Source organism: Chiloscyllium plagiosum, unplaced genomic scaffold (assembly GCF_037043375.1).
Source record: "Chiloscyllium plagiosum isolate Xiang-an unplaced genomic scaffold, Cpla_swu_hap1 HiC_scaffold_5, whole genome shotgun sequence".
Lineage (NCBI taxonomy): Eukaryota > Metazoa > Chordata > Chondrichthyes > Orectolobiformes > Hemiscylliidae > Chiloscyllium > Chiloscyllium plagiosum.
In genome coordinates, this window is record NW_028270143.1 from 52909248 (window position 1) to 52931337 (window position 22090).

At 39.8% G+C, this 22090-nt stretch overlaps 2 protein-coding genes across 6 annotated transcripts in view; one reads left to right on the forward strand and one right to left on the reverse strand.

Moving 5' to 3' along the window:
- The window catches only part of LOC122549858 (uncharacterized), a 127914-nt gene extending 113842 nt beyond the window's left edge, over nucleotides 1–14072 (forward strand). The window contains exon 24 of one of the 3 annotated variants that reach the window (XR_015757192.1): nucleotides 13848–14072. The gene's annotated coding sequence lies outside the window, so the exon portion shown is untranslated. Of the gene's footprint in view, nucleotides 1–1278; nucleotides 1412–11228; nucleotides 11429–13847 lie in introns of those variants that run through there. The other 2 variants (XR_015757191.1, XR_015757190.1) reach the window with 2 other exon arrangements.
- The window catches only part of LOC122549862 (uncharacterized), a 55646-nt gene that overhangs the window by 13734 nt on the left and 19822 nt on the right, over nucleotides 1–22090 (reverse strand). For 2 of the 3 annotated variants that reach the window (XM_043690019.2, XM_043690018.2), the window contains exons 5-12: nucleotides 21167–21220; nucleotides 18056–18154; nucleotides 15931–16067; nucleotides 9539–9661; nucleotides 7692–7758; nucleotides 5237–5332; nucleotides 4995–5105; nucleotides 72–201 (exon numbers count right to left, since the gene is read on the reverse strand). In XM_043690019.2, coding sequence (XP_043545954.2) covers nucleotides 72–201; nucleotides 4995–5105; nucleotides 5237–5332; nucleotides 7692–7758; nucleotides 9539–9661; nucleotides 15931–16067; nucleotides 18056–18154; nucleotides 21167–21220 — 817 coding nt within the window. The remainder of the gene's footprint in view (nucleotides 1–71; nucleotides 202–4994; nucleotides 5106–5236; nucleotides 5333–7691; nucleotides 7759–9538; nucleotides 9662–15930; nucleotides 16068–18055; nucleotides 18155–21166; nucleotides 21221–22090) is intronic. The other variant, XM_087987166.1, reaches the window with a different exon arrangement.

The window sequence follows — 22090 nt, forward strand, 5'->3', positions numbered from 1 at the left end:
AGGCATTTAATTTTCCCTCAATAGGGATGCTAGAAGTTTCATTAAGTGATACATCCCAACATTTTGATCACCTCAGTGGTTCGCCTCTCCTGTAATTATCTCCAGAATTTCGCATGTCTTCACTCCAATCCATAAAGTCATCTTCAGATTTTACATGTTTTCTCCAGTCATCATGCAACATCTCTCCAGCTGATCTATAATCTTGAGAAAGCAATACATATTAACTTCAGAGAGGTAGTGTGGTAAATAAAAGGACTCCCAAACATGGAGCAGGGAGATGGCAGCTAAAAAAGATTAAAATTAGATGCTTCTATGCAAACATTTGAGATGCTTTTGACATTAAGATGAAAACTTAGATATTGGCTGAATTAAAACATATTCTCCCTTTGCAGCGTAGACATCAAGTCTTTATTAGGAATGGAGAGTCAAATGCAAAGTCCTTACTTTTAAACAAAGGGATGAAACAAGTTGATTTTAAAATAAATGTATATAACAGAAATGCCAGCCAAAAAGTAGGTAGGATTGCTTAACAATGAAGATGTAATGTGGTCAGGTAGTTTTCATTTAATGTTGCCCCAAATAACAGCTTCATTTGCTTTCTTTTGGGATTGGAGCTTTGAGTTATATTTGCATTTCTGATTTTTCATCATGCAATGTGTGTTATTATGTCACGGTCGAATCATCTGATTGATCTGACATTGGAACTTGATTGGTGTAATGTGACCTGGGAACTTTGTATGTGTTTCTCACTTCCAGTGCTATTTAATTGCTGTATTTTTGGCACAATGACAAGGTTGTAATGTCACTACAAAAGTAATTCAGAGACCCAGGTTACTGCTCTGGGTCATGCGGATTCGAATTCCCCCATGGCAGTTAGTTGAATTTGAATTCATATACAAAAGAATCTGGAATTGAAAGCTATTTTCACAGTGGAGAACCATGAAACAACCAACAGTTGTTATATAAAGAAAACAACTTGGTTCATTTCTGTCCTTAAGAGAGGGATATTGGTCATCCTTACTTGATTTGGCCTACGTAGAACTCTAGACCCACAGCGTGTGTGGTCAAGTCTGAAAAGCCTACTGAAAATTCCACTCAAATTAAGAGTCAGCAACAAATTTTGTTCTTGTCAGTGACATTCACATTCAGTTAAAAAGTGAATGACCATAAGGTTCTAACACGTTCAAAGCCATTACATAAATTATCTATGTTACAAAGTAAACAGCTACAAATACAGTTGCATTTGGATAATGAGGTGAAACTAAACTCTGTCAACAGGCCAAATGGAGACTGAAGAACTACGCCACATTTCCCAGGTCTGTCAGTCTGTCAATTTTGGTACCACAAGCCACAGAAGAAACAGCAAGATAAATCAGAAAGCTGCATAAATAGTCAAAGAAACCAGAATATTAACTTATACTGAAACAATGAAGTTTTAAAAAAAAGTCCCCTGCCTTCAAAATTTTAGTGGAGCCTAGGAGAGGACAAGAAAGAGAGACATTGAAGTATGTGAATCTATAGTTTTCAGTTTACATTCATTAATGCATTTTTGCAGTTATTTCAGCTTGGATTGCATAATGTTGCACCATATGACAAATTAATATATTGGTTTTCATATTAAGATGATGTCTGAAGGAACTCAACACTGGCTTTAAACATCTATTCCAATGCAAACACTGGATTCACACAGAAGTACTTCAGTTAAACTAATGTTTTCAGGAATGGAGCCAAACATCAAAACAAGGCTACTACTTGCACTCGAGTTACATCAAGTTTACAACACAGAATCAGGCCATTCAGACCAACAAGTCCGAGATGGCATTCATGCTCCTGGGCCTCCTCACATCTCCCTTCAACTAACCCCAATTCGCATCCCATTATCCGTTCATATATTCTAATGGTGTTTGCTGTAAATTCTCCTTTTGGGTTACTACATTCATGTCACATATTGGATGAAAAAAACGTATCTCCCAAATACCTTATTCAATTTATTATTATCTACCTATATTTTTAAGACACTTAGTTTCACCAGACTTACTTATTCATATCTTGACTTTTTTTTCCTCCTCCCTTGTTCAGTCTTTCCAGCTCACATTCTTGATTCTTTTGAAGCTTCATGTCATTTCCATGATTTCCAGTTTTCTGGCCCCAGCCAACTCCTCTTAACGGGATATACAATCCCTCTAAACATTAGGATGGTCTGCAGGCCCTCTGTTTCTTCCTTGTACAAGCCACTTTTCAATCTCCACCCATTCCTTCACATGGCCGTGTTTGTTTACACTTTGAACAACCTCTCCATTAACACAATTAATTTTCTCCAAGTCAAAAGTATGGGCATGGCCAGCTTCATATGTCTATTTGCAGGTAATGTGGAACATTCCTTGTTCCAGTCTTACTCAGGCCACAGCCACAATTCTTTCTCTATATACACATCTTCATTGCTGCTTCTTGCTCTTGTCAAGAATTTGAAAAATTAGTCAGTTTTGCTTCCAATTTCCATCCATCTCTCACTTTCACTTGGTCCACTGGACTCTTCCCTTCTCTTCCTTGACTTCAGGGTTATTATTTTTGAAGACTGTCAATATAAATTATAAATTCACAGTGACCTCGACTATGTCTCCACACACTCTGTTGCCTGCAAGTGTTCCATTCAATCTTATTCTCCCAGTTTCTCCAGCTTTGTTACATGTGTTCCGATGATGCCACTTTGGGCTGCTTTTCCTCAACCAAGGATCCCCCTCCACTTATTTGAGATGGCCCGCAGCCATGTTCAACCCATCAGAGAGGTCTCATGGAAGCATTAAATTCTAACAGGACTAGACAGGGCAAATATATGAAGGATATTCCTGATGGTCAGAGAGTCTAGAGCCTGGAGTTACTGTCTAAGGAGAGGGGAGGCCATTTAGGACTAAAAGGGGGAGAAATGTCTTCACCCAGTGAATGGTGACCCTTGCTATTCATCTGATCTGCATCCCTCATGATTTTATAAATCTCTACAAAACCTCAACCTCCTCAAAATGGCTAACTCCAGCATCTATTTTCTGTGTTCATGCTTTCCCCCTTTCCCAGACAATGAATAAGATTCCCCTTGTCCTTACTTTCCATCCCACTTATCTCCACCCTCCTAGGATCCCTCTGCTGTTTCTGCCACCACTACACACATATGCTTCTCTGCTCCACTGTCAGCATTTTAGAACATAGAGCAGTACAGCACAGTACAAGCCTTTTGGCCCTCGATGTTGTGCTGACCTTTTATCCTACTCTAAGATCAGACTAACCTCCATACCTTCATTTTACTATCATCCATGTATCTATCCAATAGCCGCTTAATTGTTCCTAATGTATCTGACTCAAGGAAAGATAAGCTGGTTTTCTTAGAGTTATTACAGCAGACTATTTACTCCGCTCAGCTCATGCTTAGGTGCTTCTCACTGAAATGTAGGCTTTGGGAACCATTAGATCGGAGACAAAAATTATTGCATGCCAGTTAGGACAGAAGACTCTGGCAAGTGGGTGAAAAGGTCTGGGGGAAAAAAGAAAGGATTGGGGTAGGCCTTGATCAGTCGCCAGGCCCATGTACTATAGATGATGACTCCATCATCCTTCTTATGGCCCACTCACACTTGACTGATAACCATGAACTGGAAAACATTACTGTGCTTCAACAAGGTCTGAACAAGCATTCTAAGGCTTCCTTCCATCTGACTTCAAATAAAAGACACGAATGCAGACTACTCATGCTCAATGCACTTGTTTATCTATTGCATCTGATTCTCCACATAAGTGATTACACAGATAAACTGTTACTGTTCCCAAATCTCTTGGCTGTAGATTGTTGCATCTTCATTGACATTCTACTCAATGGAACTTTTTTTTAAGATTTAAAAAAAAGATTAGATTACTTCTCCACTTGTGCACTGTGGCTTTAATAACTCACTATGTTTACTTCGCTAGCACTTTCTCTGTTGAGCAGAACAAGAGTTACATTATCATGGAAGCATTTACTCAAGTTACCAAACTACTTCATATCTGAATTACATTTCTGTATTCCCTACCCAACAGATCATCTTACTATCTAAGAGGAGCCAAGGCAAGTTAAATAAAATCTTGCCAGTGCAAAAAGCAACCCTTTCAAGAACCAATGAAAAAGATTGCAGGAGTACAGTGTTTTACGTATCAGATATAGCCAGACTTGTGTGGATTCTGGAACAACCAAGATTATGATTCAAAACAGAATAATAAAACCAGATGGCACACCTTCATTGCTACTTTGAAAGAATTGGTTACAAGATATTTGCCGTCTATTTTTCCCATTCATTTGGAGGTTAAAAACATACCAGGGGCCATTCAAACAGATGTTTGAAAATTTCTAACATTGGCCTGCAAAGTCTGAGAGTTTAAAGGGAAAAAAAATAATTTTCATTCACATACCAAAAGCATACGTGTTCCAGTAAGGTTGACAAAAGAAAATGAAGAGTACTTGAACATACTGTGTTTCCCTTTCCTAGTCTGGAGACAGCAGTGCATTCTACTACCACTTTAAGCCAGTATGACAGAGTTTTGATCTTTTACATTTAGCCAGTGATAAACAAGGACCTGTTTAAAAAAATGTGTTCATGGCAAATGGATGTCATTGGCTAGAGCAGCATTTGTTGTGCACCCCGAATTACTCCTTAATCTGAATTATTTGGAAGGGCCATTTCAGAGGGCAATTGATAATCAACTGGGTCTGGAGTTACATGTAGACCAGGCCAGGTGAGGGTGGTAGATTCCCTTCCCTCAGGGCATTAATGAGCTAAGCGGGTTTTACAATATTCAACAATGGTTACCTGGTCAGCATTAGGCTAGCTTTAAATTCCAGATTTTTACGGCCTTCGAATTTCAGCATTTGCCACGGTGGGGTTTGAACCCATATTCCGAAAGCACTAGCCTTGGTTTTTGGATTAGAGCACAGTAACAACATCACCACGTCACCATCTATCTCTTATTCCTACCGTGACAAGGAGGCATTCTTGATTCATAAGAACTAGAATTTCCCATGTTATCAGGCTGACCAAAACTACTTCTAAAATTCTCGTGTCTTGAATATTTATCTGACTGTCCATCTGAAAAACCAAAAGAATATAAATTATGTCAAATAAAATTTCAAATAAGTTATTTATTCAGTTACTTAAAAATAAGTCATCAGGGGTTTCTTTACCAAGTTTGTGCACGTAAACCAAGTTAGCTCCCTTACCTTGCGATCGTATCCATCTTGGGTCATAGACGCTGGGACTTTCCAAATTAAAATGATTAAAACTACTTCCAAAGTTGTCATGTTGTGACTGGCCATCTGAATCAGCAAAAACAGAACTTTGAAAGTATAAAGCAGTCTACCAAGCCACATTAATTAGGTGCTGCTGAGTGGAAACCTTCCTGCATGCTTTGAAAATAATCACCCACCCTACACTGTAATCATGCTATTCTTGATTTGTAGAAAATAAAATTTGCAGCACTCATACTCTAACGAAAGCTACTCCTGAAGTTTTCATAACACAAAGCTTTGACCATTCTAAATACTAAAAGTAAAATGGTTTTGAATGTGCAAATTCATGGCAAATATGAATTATATCTAATTTCCACATACTCTAATGATGTAAACTAGTGAATATCAAGGATCTACTGTAACAAATATGGAATGCCACCAAAATATGGTAGGTTTTCCCTTTCAGCTCATGTTTAAAACTTAATTCAGGATATCATTGGCACTTGTTGTCCATCCTCCAACTGAGAGGCTTTTGAAAGTACTTCAGAGGGCAGCTAAGAGTTAACCATATTGTTATGGGTTTGGAGTCATAGGTGGGTCAGATTGAGCAAGAACGGCAGATTTCCTTCCTGAAAGGTATAACAGGACCTGTTGGGTTTTTATGCTATTTGATCGTTATATGGAGCTTGATTTCCTGCCTCCAATTCAGTTACCTTCAGGTGAGAATTCCACTGCAGAATTTAAGAATTCTTCCCATGCAAGACATTGTCATTCAGTACATGAAATCTGCACAGACTCACAGCAAACAGTTCACTTAATGCCATTCTTCCAGCTTCTCACTGCAACCCTGCACATTCTCTTTTTGGATAATAGTCTAATTCCCTTTTTGAATGCTTCAATTGAATCTGCGTCCACTATAGACCATAGCCACTCAGTGCGTGAAAAGAAGTTGCTCATCCCTGAAACCATTCCCAATGACCCTCCTTCTATAGCAAGGTTGGATATGGAGACATTTACTGCCAATTCCACGATGTTGAGAATCATTTGAGATTCATCAAATACTGAAGCAGTACATATTCAAATAGCGCAAGACCTGGGCTGATAAGTAGTAAGTAACAATTGCACCACACAAGAGCCAGGCAATAACCATCTCCAAGAAAGAGCCTAACTGCTACCCATCATTTTGCAGGAATTCATCAATGCTGAATTCTCCAAATATAAATATCCTAACTTCTGTTGCAGAGTTCCAAAGTTATTTCTCTTTATTAGTCATTAAAAAGGATGTTAAGTAATTTTAAAACAGTCCTATTTATCTCTGGAAATACCTAGAACATTTTTTCCATGTTCGCCTTGTCAAAGCTGTTCAGGATCAAATTGCCGCTCACTCAAAGTTCCGGTGGAAACAGACATAGTCTATTCAAGCTTTCCTCATAAGAAAACCCCATCATTCTAGGCATCAAATGAGTACATTTCCTCTGAGACACACTGGAAACAGACCCTTCAGTTCAAAACGTCTATGCCAACCATGTTCCCAAACTGAACATTTGCCTGCGTTTGGCCCACATCCCTCCAAATTTTTCCTATTCATGGACTTATCCAGATGTCCTTTAAATGTTATAACTGTATCTGCATCCACCACTTCCTCTGACAGTTTATTCCACACATGAACCACAGTATTAAAAAAAGTTACCCCTCATGTCCTTTGTAAATTCTTCTCCTCTCGCCTTAAAAATATGCCCGCTAGTTTTGAACTCCCTACCCTATGGCAAAGACCTTTGCTATTTACCTTATCTATGCTCTTCATGAGTTTAAGCCTCTATAAAGGTTAATCCTCAACCTCCTATACTCCAGGGAAAAAAGTCCCAGCCTATCCTTATAACTCAAACCCTCCATTCCCAGCAACATCGTGGCAATTCTTTTCTGAACCCTCTCTAATTTAATAATATCCTTCTTAGAAGAGGACAACAAGAACTACACAGAATACTCCAAAACAGGCCTCACCAATATCATTTACAACCTTAACATGATGTCTCAACTCATATTCTCAAAGGTCTACCTGTGATGCAAATTTCAACCTGAACCCCCGAGGTTTCCCTGTTCTACAATACTACCCAGGGTCCTACCATTAACTGTACGAGTCTTGCCCTTACTTGTTTTACCAAAATGCAATACCTTGCATTTATCCAAATTAAATTCCATCTGCCACTCCTCAGCCCATTGACTTAATTGATCAAGATCTCTTTGCAATCTTAGATAACATTTTTCACAAGCCACTATACTACCAATTTTGGTGTCATCCATTAGCTTACACCTCCTATACTCTCAGCACAGCTACCACATTTCTTAAATAGCAAAACTGATACATATTTGTTAATGGACAAGATAAAAAGATAAATTGAAATCTTTGCAGTTAGTCAAACACTGAATCTGAGTCTAAGAGACTTACAGTTATCGGGAACTCTTTTCCCAGAGTTTCCTCCAGAAAATTCAACTGGGGTATCATCCAGGACAACCTGAAATTCACAGAATGAATATTTGTGAAAGAGAGCTCCAAGCATCAGCTGATCAAAACACCCGGCCTAGTCCACACCAGCTGGCGTGAAGCTAGTACTCAAACCTTTCTCACAAATATTCCTCTTGGCTTAAATACCTACATTATTAGCACCTCCTATTATTATAACAACTTTGTACCTGTAATATTTTCCCCACCAGTTGTTGCCCCTCACTCGAGAACCATTGCCCAATGATATCTGGCTTCTTGTGCATTCCTTTCCTTTTACCCCCACCCACGGCTATAGTTTGGTTTCAGATTGGAAATTCCATTGCTAAACTGCTTTTATGCATTTCTTTATCTTGCTTTAAATTTCACTGATCAAGCTTCAAATCTCCCTGAAACAGTGATTCAATTATAGATTAAGATGAATAAGTACTTTTGAAAAAGGTACATAAGACTTAGCTCATTTTGCACTTACTTGGACGCTCACTGTACGCTGCAGTCCTTTCCTTGCCATTTCATATATTGTTGACTCATTCAAAACATGTAGCATTACAATATTTCTGTGTTGCTTTGCCTTTTCACACAGATATAGCCAAGTAGCTTATTATATTTGCCAGCAACAAATGGTCAGTTAAGAGGGCAACATAGAGTCAGAGTTACACAGCATGGAAACAGACCCTTCAGTCCAATACACCTACACTGACCAGATATCCTAAACTGATCTAGTCCATTTGCCAGCATTTGGCTCACATTCCTCTAAACCATTCCTACTCATATACCCATCCAGCTGCCTTTTAAATTTCTAATTGTACCCACTCGCACCATCTTCTCTGGCAGCTATTTCCATACAATCACTCCCCTGTATAGATGCACAATCCTTTATCCGAAATGCTTGGGACCAGCTGGTTTTCGGAATTCAGAATTTTTCGAATTTCAGAATAAGTGACAGTTTGATGGTGAAATTTTGGAAATTCTGACCGAACAGATGACTCACTGTGAGTAAAATGGGCCTTGAAACAGAATCGAGGCCTGTCAGTGCTGGGCCATGCCCTCCCACGTCTCATCTGAGTAACACGCATCGAGTGGGTGTCGACTTGGGTTAACTGTTTGCATGCCAAATAACCTTGTTAATGAGAGAAAAAAAACTTTAAAAAAAACCTTTGGACTTTGGAGTTTTTCGGATTTCGGATAAAGGGTTGTCTACCTGTACATGGAAAAGTTGCCCCTCAGGTCCCTTTCAAATCTTTCCCCTCTCACTTTAAACCAATGCCCTCCAGTTCTCTACTCCCCTACTGCACTGTGGTCTGTCCAGGTTGCACAAAAATCATTTGACAACAGCTTATGCAGTAAACATACAATGTTCTTCAACCAAACAACCATGTCTTAAAGTCAAAGGGGACCAGGAGGTGGTCAGTGTCAAGAGTTCCATATTATCATGATCAAAGGTATGGGCCATTTCCAGTCCTAATGACAATCCAACTCCTAAAGTCAATCATTTTTTGATGAATGATTCAAGCTAGCTGATCTTTTGTCCCTTCTATTCCCTTTCCCTATGTTACAGCAGAGTTATGTTTGCTATCTGGAATCATCCACAATTACTATACTCCCTTTGTTACAAGTGCCAATAATTGCTTGTTCAACACTGAGCTATCTTTAAACTACTCCCTAACCAGCTTTTTCTGCACGCTAACCCACGCACGAGCAAATGGTGATTCTGCAGTTTGTCTTGACATAGAATTTCTTTGCAAAACAAGACAAAGATCCTGAAATAAAGTCTTGAAAATCATTATATTTACCTTAACACTGCCCCTTCCATCAATTTTCTCAATAAATTCTGCCTTTTCTTTAACTAGTGCATTCAATTCAGACTGCTTCAGTTTTACTCCGTCAAGTTGCAACGCATCTGGATATGCTCTTCCCTGAAAAAAAAATCAAGTAGCATTACATTGATGGAATGGCTGTAGCTTTTAATAATTCTGTTCGAAATAAACTCTAAGACAGTGTTTGAACCATTTCCCCCAAATCTTGTGTTCTGATACAGAATTTTAAAACTTTCAAGTGAGTTGCTCCTAAGGAAATCTTCTCCAAGCACTCCAGAAATTTATCTTTAATGACATTGTGTCAAAGGCAAATTAAAATTGTGTTCCGGCAGAAAAAAGTAAATGCATTTTTTTTTTATCATTCCAGAATTATCTAGTTTCTGGAATGGTCTTTGTTTGTTGGAAGAGAGCAAACCTGTGAACTATATCTTATACATCTCAGATGATCATTGGATTTATCAACATTTAGGCCCATTAATTTTTAAAATCTTTTCTCCTTTGTGCTACATTTCATACACACATCAGATGTTTGCTTCCCCACTATTCCAGGGATTTTTGTTTTGTGTCTTCCACTTAAGTCAGATACAAACTATTTATTTTAACGTTTCTGCCATTTCCTTATTATAAAATGTATGAATTTGGCCTCCAAGCAACAAATATTCGCTTTCACTAATCTCTTCCGCTTCACATAAAAAGAGAGAGAATTATAAAATTTATTTTCCAATTTGTTGCTAGTTCTATTCAATTTATTTTTCTCTATTAATTTTTTTGGTCGGCCTTTGCTATTTTTAAAATTTTCCTGATTCTCAAGTTTCCTGTGTATTTTGATGACAGTGGGAATCTCTTTATCATGTAATACTATTTATAACTTCTGCATCAGCCATCGGTAGCCCACTTTTATCATGGAGATTTTCAAATCCCCTCCCACAAATACCCACGACATTGGCTTGATAAATTTAAGGCCTCATTTTCAGGAGTTAACCACATGACTGTCAAAGTAACTATGGAAACTCTATTACACTGCTATCACACTTCCACAGGAACATCGGAGGATCCTTTTATGATAAATATTACTGATTAGCCATGTCTCATCACACTACCTAAAACAGGCCGTTTTCTTGCATTATATGTCAGCCCCATTTGATACTAAAGGGACATCTGCATGCTCCTTCACTGTTTCTGGGTCAAACACCTGAACATCATATTGACAGCAGCCAGTTTAAGAAGACAACTCACCACCACCTTTTAAAGGATAATTGAGAATGGACAATTAAAGTGAACCGAACCAATGATGCCAACATCATAATCAAGAAAAAGTCTATCATTTTTAGACCACACAAAAATCCTTTATTCTCATGTGACTAGTATGAAGGCTTCAGATGTTTAGTCTCTAGATTTGCCAACATAGCTCGTCTGTAGGTTCTGAATGAGTTCAGTTCAGGAGTCTGTTCACAAGTTGATTTGTACTCGAGTCAGGGCGCAATACAAAACAATTTAAAAAGGAGCTGCTGGTAGGCACAGGAAATGTTCATAAGGCAGGATTTTAAAAATTGCATGTCTGTATGAGATTGTGTTCACAAGTTGGGGATCCTTTATACAGTGGAGTATTTGGTTTTATTTTTGCTTGAAGACAAACCATGTTAAGTGTTAACTCCTTCCTTCCCAGATCTATTTCACCCTCTTTCCCCTAGCTGCATCAATATGTGTGTCTATTGGCATCCACAACTACGCATGTGCAAAATTCCAGATGTACTATGTCGTAACATAAAATTGCTAACATTGTCATATGCAAGGACTGCATTGCACAGGAGTGCAATACTGAAAAGGTGTTCAGAAGAGGCGAGTGAGGATGAGTGTGGGGGTGGCGAAAAGAAAATTTGGGAGGCTCCTGCTACCCACCTTCACTCTACCCCCATGTCCTGTTTTAACCTGAACTTATTTAAATACACACCCGTGAATTTAAGCAGTGTATAGAGCATGTGCTGATGTCAGCAGACACTGCCTATCTGGAAATGCTTCCTTCTCACTTCGTAAATTGGAATTATTTAAATTAAATATTATTTGCTATGGAATCACTAGCTTGCAAATTTTGCATCTGTCCTTTGCAGTTTTACTGTATTCATTTATCCAAGTCACAGTAACGATCATTAACAATGGCACAGTGGTTAGTACTGCTGTCTCATAGCACCAGGAGCCCAGGTTTCATTCCAGCCTTGGGTATCTGTCTATGTGGAATTTGCACATTCTCCTCATGTCTGGGTGGGTTTTCTCTGGGTGCTCTGGTTTCCTCCCACTGTTCAAAGATGTGCAGGTTAGGTGGATACTAAATTGCCCATATGTCCAGGGAGGAGTAGGTTGGATGGATGAGTCATGGGAAAGGATTGGGTGCGTGGGGCGCAGGGGCAGGGGGCTTCTGCGTGGGATGGTCTTTGGAGGGTTGGTGTGGACTCACTGGGCCAAATGGCCTGCTTCCACACTAAGGATTCCATGGTCTCTGGGTCAGCACTTATTTCTCAATTCTAATGGTTCGAGAAAGTAGCGGTCACTGCAGCCCATTTGGTGTTAACACTTATGGAGGGAGTTCCAGGATTTTAATCCACTGACACTGAAACAAAATTAAGATATGCTAAAAAGTCAAGACAGTATGCTGCTTAGAGAGGAATATGCAAGTGGTGTTGCTTCCATCCTTCCATACGTTATTGTCCGACACTTGCGTGGCATGAATGTTACTTGCCACTTGTCAGCCCAAGTCTGGACAGTGCTCAGGTCTTGTTGCATTTTTTATGGACTGCTTCAGTATCTGAGAGGTTACAAATGGTGTTGAACATTGTGCACTTATTACAGATGTTGCAACTGGAGAAGGGCCAATGACACCACTGAGAAACTCATGCAAACATGTCCTGGAGTGGAAATGACTTGACTTCCAACAGTACAACATATTTCCTTATACTAGGTTAAAAATCACAAAACACCAAGTTATAGTCCAACAAGTTGATTTGGAAGCACGAGCTTTCAGAGCACTGCTCCTTCATCAGGTGGTTGTGGAGAATAAGAATGTAAGACACAGAATTTACAGTGTGATGTAACTGAAATCATATATTGAAAAAGACCTGGATTGTTTATTAAGTCTCTCATCTTTTAGAATGATCATGTTGGTTTCAGTTCTTTCATATGTAAATCGCAAAACCTTTTTAAAAAGTTACATTCTCAAGCGAACTTTAACAATTGGTGTCATGTCAGCCCAGATAATGTATTGAAGGTGTTAGCTTCCCAGTGTGAGGCTGTCTGTGCCACAATGGTCAGACTGATTCTAATCTAAAAACGGATTTACAGAACCTTACATGGATTCATGCAGTTTTTGAGCAAAGTAAAATGTAATTCTGCAAGTACAAATTCACCCCACAAAATTGGGTGTGTGTTGGTGGGATGGGGTTATGAGTATCTGTGAGTGTGTGAGAGAATGTGAATGTACTAAGGCATGGTACATTGGCGAGACCAAACAGAGCTATGGCAACGGATACAGAGCTATGGACAACAATGAACAGACAGGAGAATTCCCTCCCAGTCAGACAGCACTTCAGCGGTCCAGGACATTCGACCTTGGACCTTCGGGTGACTGTCCTCCAAGGCGTACTTTGGGACAGGCAACAACAAAAAGTGTCCGAGCAGAGGCTGATCGCCAAGCTTGGTACCCATAGGGATGGCCTCAACCAGGACCTTGGGTTCATGTCACACTACAGGTGACCCCATTATACACACATATACATACACACACTATCACACTCACCCTCTCACAGACTTACACCCCTTTATGCTCACACACACTCTCACAGGCACGCAAACCACCACCACCCCAATCCAGCACCGACATCTCCAAATCCTTATGCTAGTTTTGACTCCACCCAGCAGAGAGATATCCCACTGACACCTGTTTTCCAAGGGCTCCTTGAAGCTACACACAGTCAAATATGGCTTTCATGTCACCTCACTCTCACTCTCACCTCATCTCATCTCTGGAATTCAGCTCCTTCGTGGCCCACATCTCTACCTTCACATTGGTGTAAAAAAGACATTTTCTTGAAGCTTTTCATTTTATATTCATCAGATCAATGTGCAAAACATATCAATGTAAAAGGAAAATCATTTTACTTAATAAGGAAAATGCTGAATAGTTGCCAAGAGCAATCTGATTGGTCAAGGTGAAACCATTGAGTATGCACCAGTTAAGGCTCCAAGGCTTGTATAAATGACAAATGAAATTAGAGAATAGCGTTTTTTTTGTTAGGCAAAGTGTCTGCAAAGAACAGGATTTAGTTCAGGAAGGAGACCTGGGCTGACCAGGACAGGACAGACCGTCAGCCAGCCAGAGATTGATTTGCCCAGCTCTCCCGAGGAAGGATAAGTCACTCGGCCGAGGAGGATCATGGGCCCTCGTCGGGGAGTGATCCTGGCAGCAGCAGCACGTTGGGAACGCGGAGAAATGGAGACTGCATTGGGAGGACAACAACGGCAAGGGGGAAGGAGGATGAGGATCTGATGGTCGGGCCGAAAGTCCAGGTTGGAATGTGGGGCCGAGAAGGAAAGTAGCGCGTGGGTTTGGGGAGAACGGGTGTCGATGTTATTCCATCAACAGAACACTCTGAGTGCAATCATACCACATCAAGATGGAATGCACGGTGAGTGGGTGTGGGGTGAGATGGACCCGATGGGGCGGGGCAGTGCCCCTCACTTTGAGGGGAGAGGGAGGGGTTCGGTGCAAGGGCAGCACCAGGTGAAGGTGGTGCGGGCCAGTGCAAGGGCACCGCCAGGCGGAGGTGGTGCGGTCCGGTGCAAGGGCGCTCGAGGTGGAGGTGGTGTGGGCCGGTGCAAGGGCGCACAAGGCAGGGTTGGGGTTGGTGAAAGGGAAGGGGTCTTGTGGAGCAGTGGAAGGGCCCCCTGAGGGTAGTGTTGAGGGGGCGGTGGAAGATCCTCCAGGCACCCAGATTCAGGTCTGGGGAGCGATGGATGGGCACCCTGGGGTGGGGCGGTGGAATGGACCCCCGCGTGCCACGAGGGGGAGTGTTTGGCAAATTTGTAAGGAGATGTCAGTTATCTGTAAGGATAAAAGGGTGGTTATGGTAGGGGATTTTAAGTTTCCAAACATTGACTGGGACTACCACAGTGTTAAAGATTTAGATAGGGTGGAATTTATTAAGAGCATACAGGAAAATTTTCTGATTCAATATGTGGATGTACTTACTGGAGAAGGTGCAAAACGACCTACACTTCGGAAATAAGGCAGGGCAGGTGACTGAGGTGTCAGTGGGAGTGAAGTTTGGGGCCAGTGATCATAATTCTATTCATTTTAAAATAGCGATGGAAAAGGATAGACCAGATTCAAAAGATGAAGTTCTAAATTGGAGGAAGGCTAATTTTGATGGCATTGGGCAAGAACTTTCAAAAGTTGATTGGTGGCAATGTTTCCAGGTAAAGGGACGGCTGGAATATGGGAGGCCTTTAGAAATGAGATAACGAGAATCCAGAGACAGTATATTCCTGTTAGGGTGATAGGAAAGGTTGGTAGGTGTAAGGAATGCAGGATGACTAAAGAAATTGAGGGTTTGGTTAAGAAAAAGAAGGAAGCATATGTCAGGTATAGACAAGATAGATGGAATGAATCCTTAGAAGAGTGTAAAGACAGGAGGAGTACATTTAAGAGGGAAGTCAGGAGGGCAAAAATGGAGGTTGAGATGGCTATGGCAAATAGAGTAAGGAGAATCCAAAGGGTTTTTACAAATATGTTTAGGACAAGAGTAACTAGAGAGAGAATAGGGCCCCTCAAAGATCAGCAACTTCTAGAGGTTTAAAAAATCGTGAAGGGCATGGATAGGATAAATAGTCAAAAGTCTCCTCCCTGGAGTGGGGGAGTCCAGACTAGACGGCACAAGTTTAAGCGAGAGAGGAAAGATATAAAAGGTACCTAAGGGGCAACTTTTTCACGCAGAGGGTGGTATGTGTATGGAATGAGCTGCTAAAGGAAGTGGTAGAGGCTAGTACAATTGCAACATTTAAAAGGCATCTGGATGGGTATTTAAATAGAAAGGGTTTGGAGGGATATGGGCCGGGTGCTGGCAGGAGGGACTATATTGGGTTGGGATATCTGGTCGGCATGGACGAGTTAGATCGAAAGGTCTGTTTCCGTGCTGTACATCTCCATGACTCTATGACTATGTGTATTAAAAATACAGCCTCCAGGACATGCAGGTACACCATATACTGTGAGCCCAACTGACAATCCCCTACATAAATGGAAGCTTCAGATCATAGGTGAATAGGCATTATAAATTTTATACAGACTTAACCACTGATGCCATCTAAGAAATGCTTACCATATAATTCAGCCTATGCTTATAGCCAAGTAAATGCGACATAAATGAGGAAAATCCTCCTCGGCAATTGCAAAGTCCACAGAAGAATGTTGGATCTGGTGATTGTGCAGTCTGATATTCAATTACGTATTTCAGTCCTGTAGAAACACAACATATCTAAGACTTCAGTTTTAAGTTATTAAAAACTGCTTACTTATTTGACTGAAATTATGACTTAATAAAATGAGACATTTCCAAGTAACAATTCGTGTTCTAGGTTTATAATACAGAACCACGCCAGAAAACCTTTGCATTTCAACTGCAAGTGTAGCAGCTGGACATAAACCAAATTACCATGCAGTGATGATCATTCCATTAACTTTTGTTAAACAAACTGAACAGTTAGGCATCCTACTTGTTTTTAAATATTGAAATATGACAATATAAAGCAAGACAATGTCAATGGATTAAGAGGATATCAGCCAATACGGAGGGCTTAATCTCCATTGTCAATGTGGAATTGCATCTTCCAGGAATCAGACATCTCATCAAAAAAATGACAAGTTACTCTCAAACACTACAGGCAATCTTATTTGACAATGAGAACTAAATATGTCCAGTAAATATGTCTAGGATTAGATAAGATTATATATACCCAATAGCATACAATTAAGGTACTCCCAGTACACTGCTGAAAAAAAGGTTTTCTTAAAGAAACAAAAAATATTAACAACCAAGAGGAGAGGTTTCCGAGCCAGAGTTGGTTGATATGGAATTATTATTTTGTGCATAACAAGACAAACTTCAAATTTACAAACGCTGTGTACTCGGCAGCACGGTGACTCAGTGGTTTGCTGTCTCACAGCATCAGGGACCCAAGTTTGATTTTCACCTTGGATGACTGTCTGTGTTGAGTTTGCACATTCTCTTAGTGCCTGCGTGGATTTCTGCCGGGTGCTCTGGTTTCCGCGCACAGTCCAAACATGTACAGATTTGGTGGATTGGCATTGGGATTCTATGAACTTCACCTTGTTCAGTTCACTTACCTGGATTCCTTTTCAAAAAAGGTTTGTTTAAACTGCATCTCTGAAGCAATCCATCATGGTCAGTACTTGTTTTTAATCATCTATACCCAATATCAATAAGGAACATATGACTAAATAGAGACTCTCGATTCAGGAATGCCTTGCTGTCAATGCTTCTATTACGAATGGTACATCCAAAAAGAGATCATGAACCCGAGGTTGGTCAAATAAACCCTTCAACCTACTCCACCATTCATTTCGATAATCACAGAATCATAGAATCCCTACAGTGTGGAAACAGGTCATTTGGCCCAACAAGCCCACACTGACTCTCCAAAGGGCATCCCACCAGACCCAATTTCCCCATCCTATTACTCTACATTTCCCCTGACTAATGCACCTAACCTACATATCCTAAACACTGTGGGCAATTTAGCATAGCCAATTCACTTAACCTGCACATCTTTGGACCATGGGAGGAAACAGGAGGACCTGGAGGAAACCCACGCAGACATGGGAAAAACGTGCAAACTCCACCCAGACAGTTGCCAGAGGCTGGAAGTGAATCCGGGTGCCTGGTGCTGTGAGGCAGCAGCATTAACCACTGAGCCACTGTATGCCCATTAGTTTCAGGCTAAGCCTTCAGGCTTGGTTTATGCACTTCCGGTCCATATTGTATAACATTCATATGTAATAATTAAAGGCAGCCTGTTCCCACAAGACACCTCTAACATGATCACAAAATGAACAGCAAGCTTCTAGAAAGCATGAATCAAAAAACATGTTGCCTTGGTTCCCCAATGAAACCACTCTGACCCTTATGGGTGTCAGTCTATATTGAAATGCATAATGGAAATATATGCATTCCCTTCCTCCCTCTGACTTAAAATTGCTAATGAAGGTTTGGATTGATTTTATTAAACAGATTGTACAAAAGCAAACATGTTTACTCCTAGGATTTCAGTTATAAAGCGCAATTGTTATTGCATTAATTATGAAAAGACATCCTCTTATCATATCCAAATCTGGAAAAGAACCAATAAATATGCTATAGCAGACAAATTAATTTACTGATTAATACATGCTATAGGATAACATGATCTTATTGGAAAAAAACATACCAATCAAAGGATCATTTATGCCAACATCTCTTATGTGTTGTTCCAAAAGGGATGACCCATATGCATGTGGCGAATCAATTGTTGGTACCCTTTTTTTAACTACAACAGAAGAACCCATAATTAAACAGATTACAATTACATACAAAAAAGACTAACAATCTCGTGCTACTTTTAACAACTATGCTAGACACATCAAGGTTCACAATTTCTCAAAACAGAGTTTGCTCTCAAATGTGAACAAATACTTGCAATTCATTTTTACTTGATATACACTTAACATGTTGACAGATGAAATGGGTACCTCAAGCCTTTTCTGGAATTTTGAAACCTTGTATAAACATTAACTCCCTTATTTAGTTCTTTCAGGGGCTGTGGATATTGCTGCTAGAGAAGCATTTGTTATCCATTCCTAACTGCACTTGAATGGAGTGGATTGCCAAGGCATTTCAGAAAGCCATTAAGACTCAACCACATCGCTGTGGATCTGGAATCAAAGTATTTTAAAAAGTATTTTAAAGTTCACCATTAGTTGATTAATTGAATAAGACGACAGAGGTACTAGAAATTATTTAACTCAAATTCGTAGAAATTAAATAAGTAGAGATGGCTGGACAGGTGATGTGCTGTAGCTGTATGATGTGTGAGCCGGCTGATCCCATTGAATGGCAGTGACCACATCTGCAGCAAGTGTTGGTTTCTGGAAGAACTCAGGATCAGAATTGATGATCTGGAATCTGAGCTTCAAACATTGTGGGAGGGGGAAGAGGTAATTGGACAATTTGTTTCAGGAGGCAGTCACACCCGGTAGATTAAGTAATTCAAATTCAGTTAGTGATCAGAGAAACAGGATGTGACCATCAGTGAGGCAGGTCGAGGGATTCTGAGTTCAGGAGTGAAGGAGCCTAAGCCCTTGCCCTTTCCAGTAGGTATGAGATTTTTGCTCCCTGTATGGATGAGGAAAAGAGCTGTGGACAGGATGAGCCAGCTGACCATGGCACCATGGTGCAGAAGGCCATTCAAGAAGACAGAGTAAAAAGACAAGTAGTTGTTACAGGGGATTCTATAATTAGGGGGACAGATAGTATCATTTGTGAGCCGGATTGGGAGCCCCACATGGTGTGTTGCCTGCCCGGTGCCGGTGTGTAGGACATCTCCGATCAGCTTGAAAGGATATTGGAGCGGAAGGGAGAGGATCCAGTTGTTGTGGTCCACATTGGCACAAACAACATAGACAAGGCTACGAAGGAGGACCTGTTTGGGGAGTATCAAGCACCAGGAAGGAATCTAAAGAACAGGCTCTCAAGGGTCATAATCTGTGGATTACTGCCCGAGCTATGTGCTAATTGGCATAGTGATAAAAAAATTAGGGAAGTAAACAGATGGCTAAGATATTGGTGTGGGAAAGAGGGATTCCATTTCATGGGACATTGGCAAGAAACAACTTCCCAGCATCCACCCTTTCTAAGCCATGCATTATCTTTCAACTTTCGATGAGGTCTCCCCTCAACCTTCTAAACAATAATGAATACAATCCCAGGATCCTCAGCCGTTCATCGTATGTTAGGCCTACCATTCCAGGGATCATCTGTGTGAATCTCTGCTGGACACGCTCCAGTGCCAGTATATCTTTCCTGAGGTGTGGGGCCCAAAATTGGACACAGTATTCTAAATGTGGCCTAACTAGAGCTTTATAAAGTCTCAGAAGCACGAAATAAGAAAATACATAACATTAAAATTACAGTTTCAATCACAAAGATTGATCTCCAAACCACTTTACTCACATTTATTTAATTCCTGACTGTCTGTTGTGACATTATCCTAAGGCACTTTATGTAAGTAAGCTACCAGACAGAATAAAGCACTGTATCCCTCAGTCAATAGTAATGCTGCATGACAGTTATTATGGAGATGGTTTGGAGATAGAGGAATATAATCTAAAAAGTATGACTGCTACGAACAAATGCTCAAGACAGACCTGCAAAATATGCACAAGCAAATTTAATAGAGAACAATAAATGCCAGGCCCAATATTCAACAGATTGAGCAGCACCTGTGCAGAGAACAAAGGAATTGTGGCTTCTGCTGTAGACTTTGATTAAACAGTTTGTTAATCTTTCAACTGTTGAACCAATGGGTGACGTGATGAATGTTTCCAGCATTTTCTGTTTTTGTTTCGGATCAGCCAGTTGTTTTTGGTTTATAAAAATGCTTAAATTATCTATCATACAATAAAAACATGAATACCCCCAACAGTACAATTAAATTTCATCTTTAAGTAGCATTAGGATAATAAAGACCAAAATATAAATTGTTTTGATTGATTTATTTGGGGCAAGAGCAAGAAATCAGCGATGGAAAATTCAACGCTGGAAATGGACATTAAACTGCAACCCATCTACTACCAATTGGTCAGTATCAACAAAATTGAAATTCATGCAAAACTGTCGTCACTTGCACATTTCAATCCTGTGCCTTAATACCAATTAGTGTAAAAGAGTGAAGAAACAAGTTCATAAGCTGTTAACATAGGTCCTCGACAGACAGTTTTACATAATTGAGGGGTATCATCCACAAAATGGTCTCTAAGCTCAAATACATATTCCTCTCTCAATCTCCAAATTCTGTGGCAATAGCAATCTTTCAAGCTGAATTTATCTTGAAAGGTATTATTTTACGTTCCAGAACAATCCTTCACGATATGAAGTATCACACAGGTCCAAAGCTGTACCAACATTTTCTGGAGGTTTCAGTACAAAACAAAACATCAAGTTATGGTGAAAGCTGAATATTGAATGCCTACCATAAAAAAGCAAAAAAAGTCTCAACCGGGGAAAAAATTAATAAATTAATTTTATAAATGACTAGGCACAAATGCTTTGTGGACATGGAAGCATAATTTACCTTAAGAATCTTGACATTCCCTTACGTGCCCCAGAAACTCAATTTTTCTAAAATTCTTTCACCGAAAGTGGGTGTCACTAAGTAACGGTTGAGTGTAAAAAGACTAGCATCAATACAAATCCACCTTACAACCAATGAACTTAGAACAGTGCAACAGTGAATAAACATTTTAATCACATTTTAAGAAATAGTGAATAGAAAAATGCATACCAGTGTTAAACGTTTTAGCTCCTGCATTTTTAAACTGTCCTTTTGTTCCAGGAACTAAGAAACAGAATTAAAAAGTAGAAATAACATAACTGAAATTGTATGTATTCATGCACTTTAAAAAAATGGTTTCTACACTTGGGAAAAGAAAAACAGCCCTGAGTTATGTGCATCAATACAAGAAAATGATTGTCTTTGCTTCATCCCATTCTCCCCCTGTACTTTTTCATCCTGAAAATCATGCTTTAAAAATTAATTGAAGATTAGCTACATTGCATTTCACCATCACATTAGATGGTTTCACTTATGCCATCTTCTACTTAAAACTGTATGTGGTATTTTAATATTGCTCCTTACTGTTATTAGGTACTTACACAAGGTTATGCAAGATATATAACATAACAAGAGGCCATGCAGCCCAACAAATTCATGTCAGTGCTTATGCTCCACAATATAAGAGAAATGCATGTTCAAATCCTGGCCCAAACAAAATTTGAAAATTGTTAATTTCCTTTAAACATAGTATTAAACATAAATCTAAATTCTGGACAACCATTTGCAGCTCCTGTTCTATAGAAGGAATCTAGCCAATTCCTACAGAAGTTGAGAAATGTTTGGAATTGGCTACAATAGAGGCGGGTAACTTCTATGCTTGTAAGGATAAGTTAGACAAAACCTGTTTGCCCTGAAGAAAGAAAAGTCATTGGTGAAATAAGAGTTGCAGACTATACATTTCGTTATTCAACTCCAACAGTGAACAGATTTTTTGGAATGTTCCCTTCCAGCTGTTACACTGGATGCCCGAAAGTCCCATTCAACATGCCCATTGAAAAAAAACTGATTGCACACGGGTTTAAAAACGATTTTGAAAGGTAGACTGAAACAAGACTATAGAAAATCAACTGCAAATAAATAATAGAAAAAGCT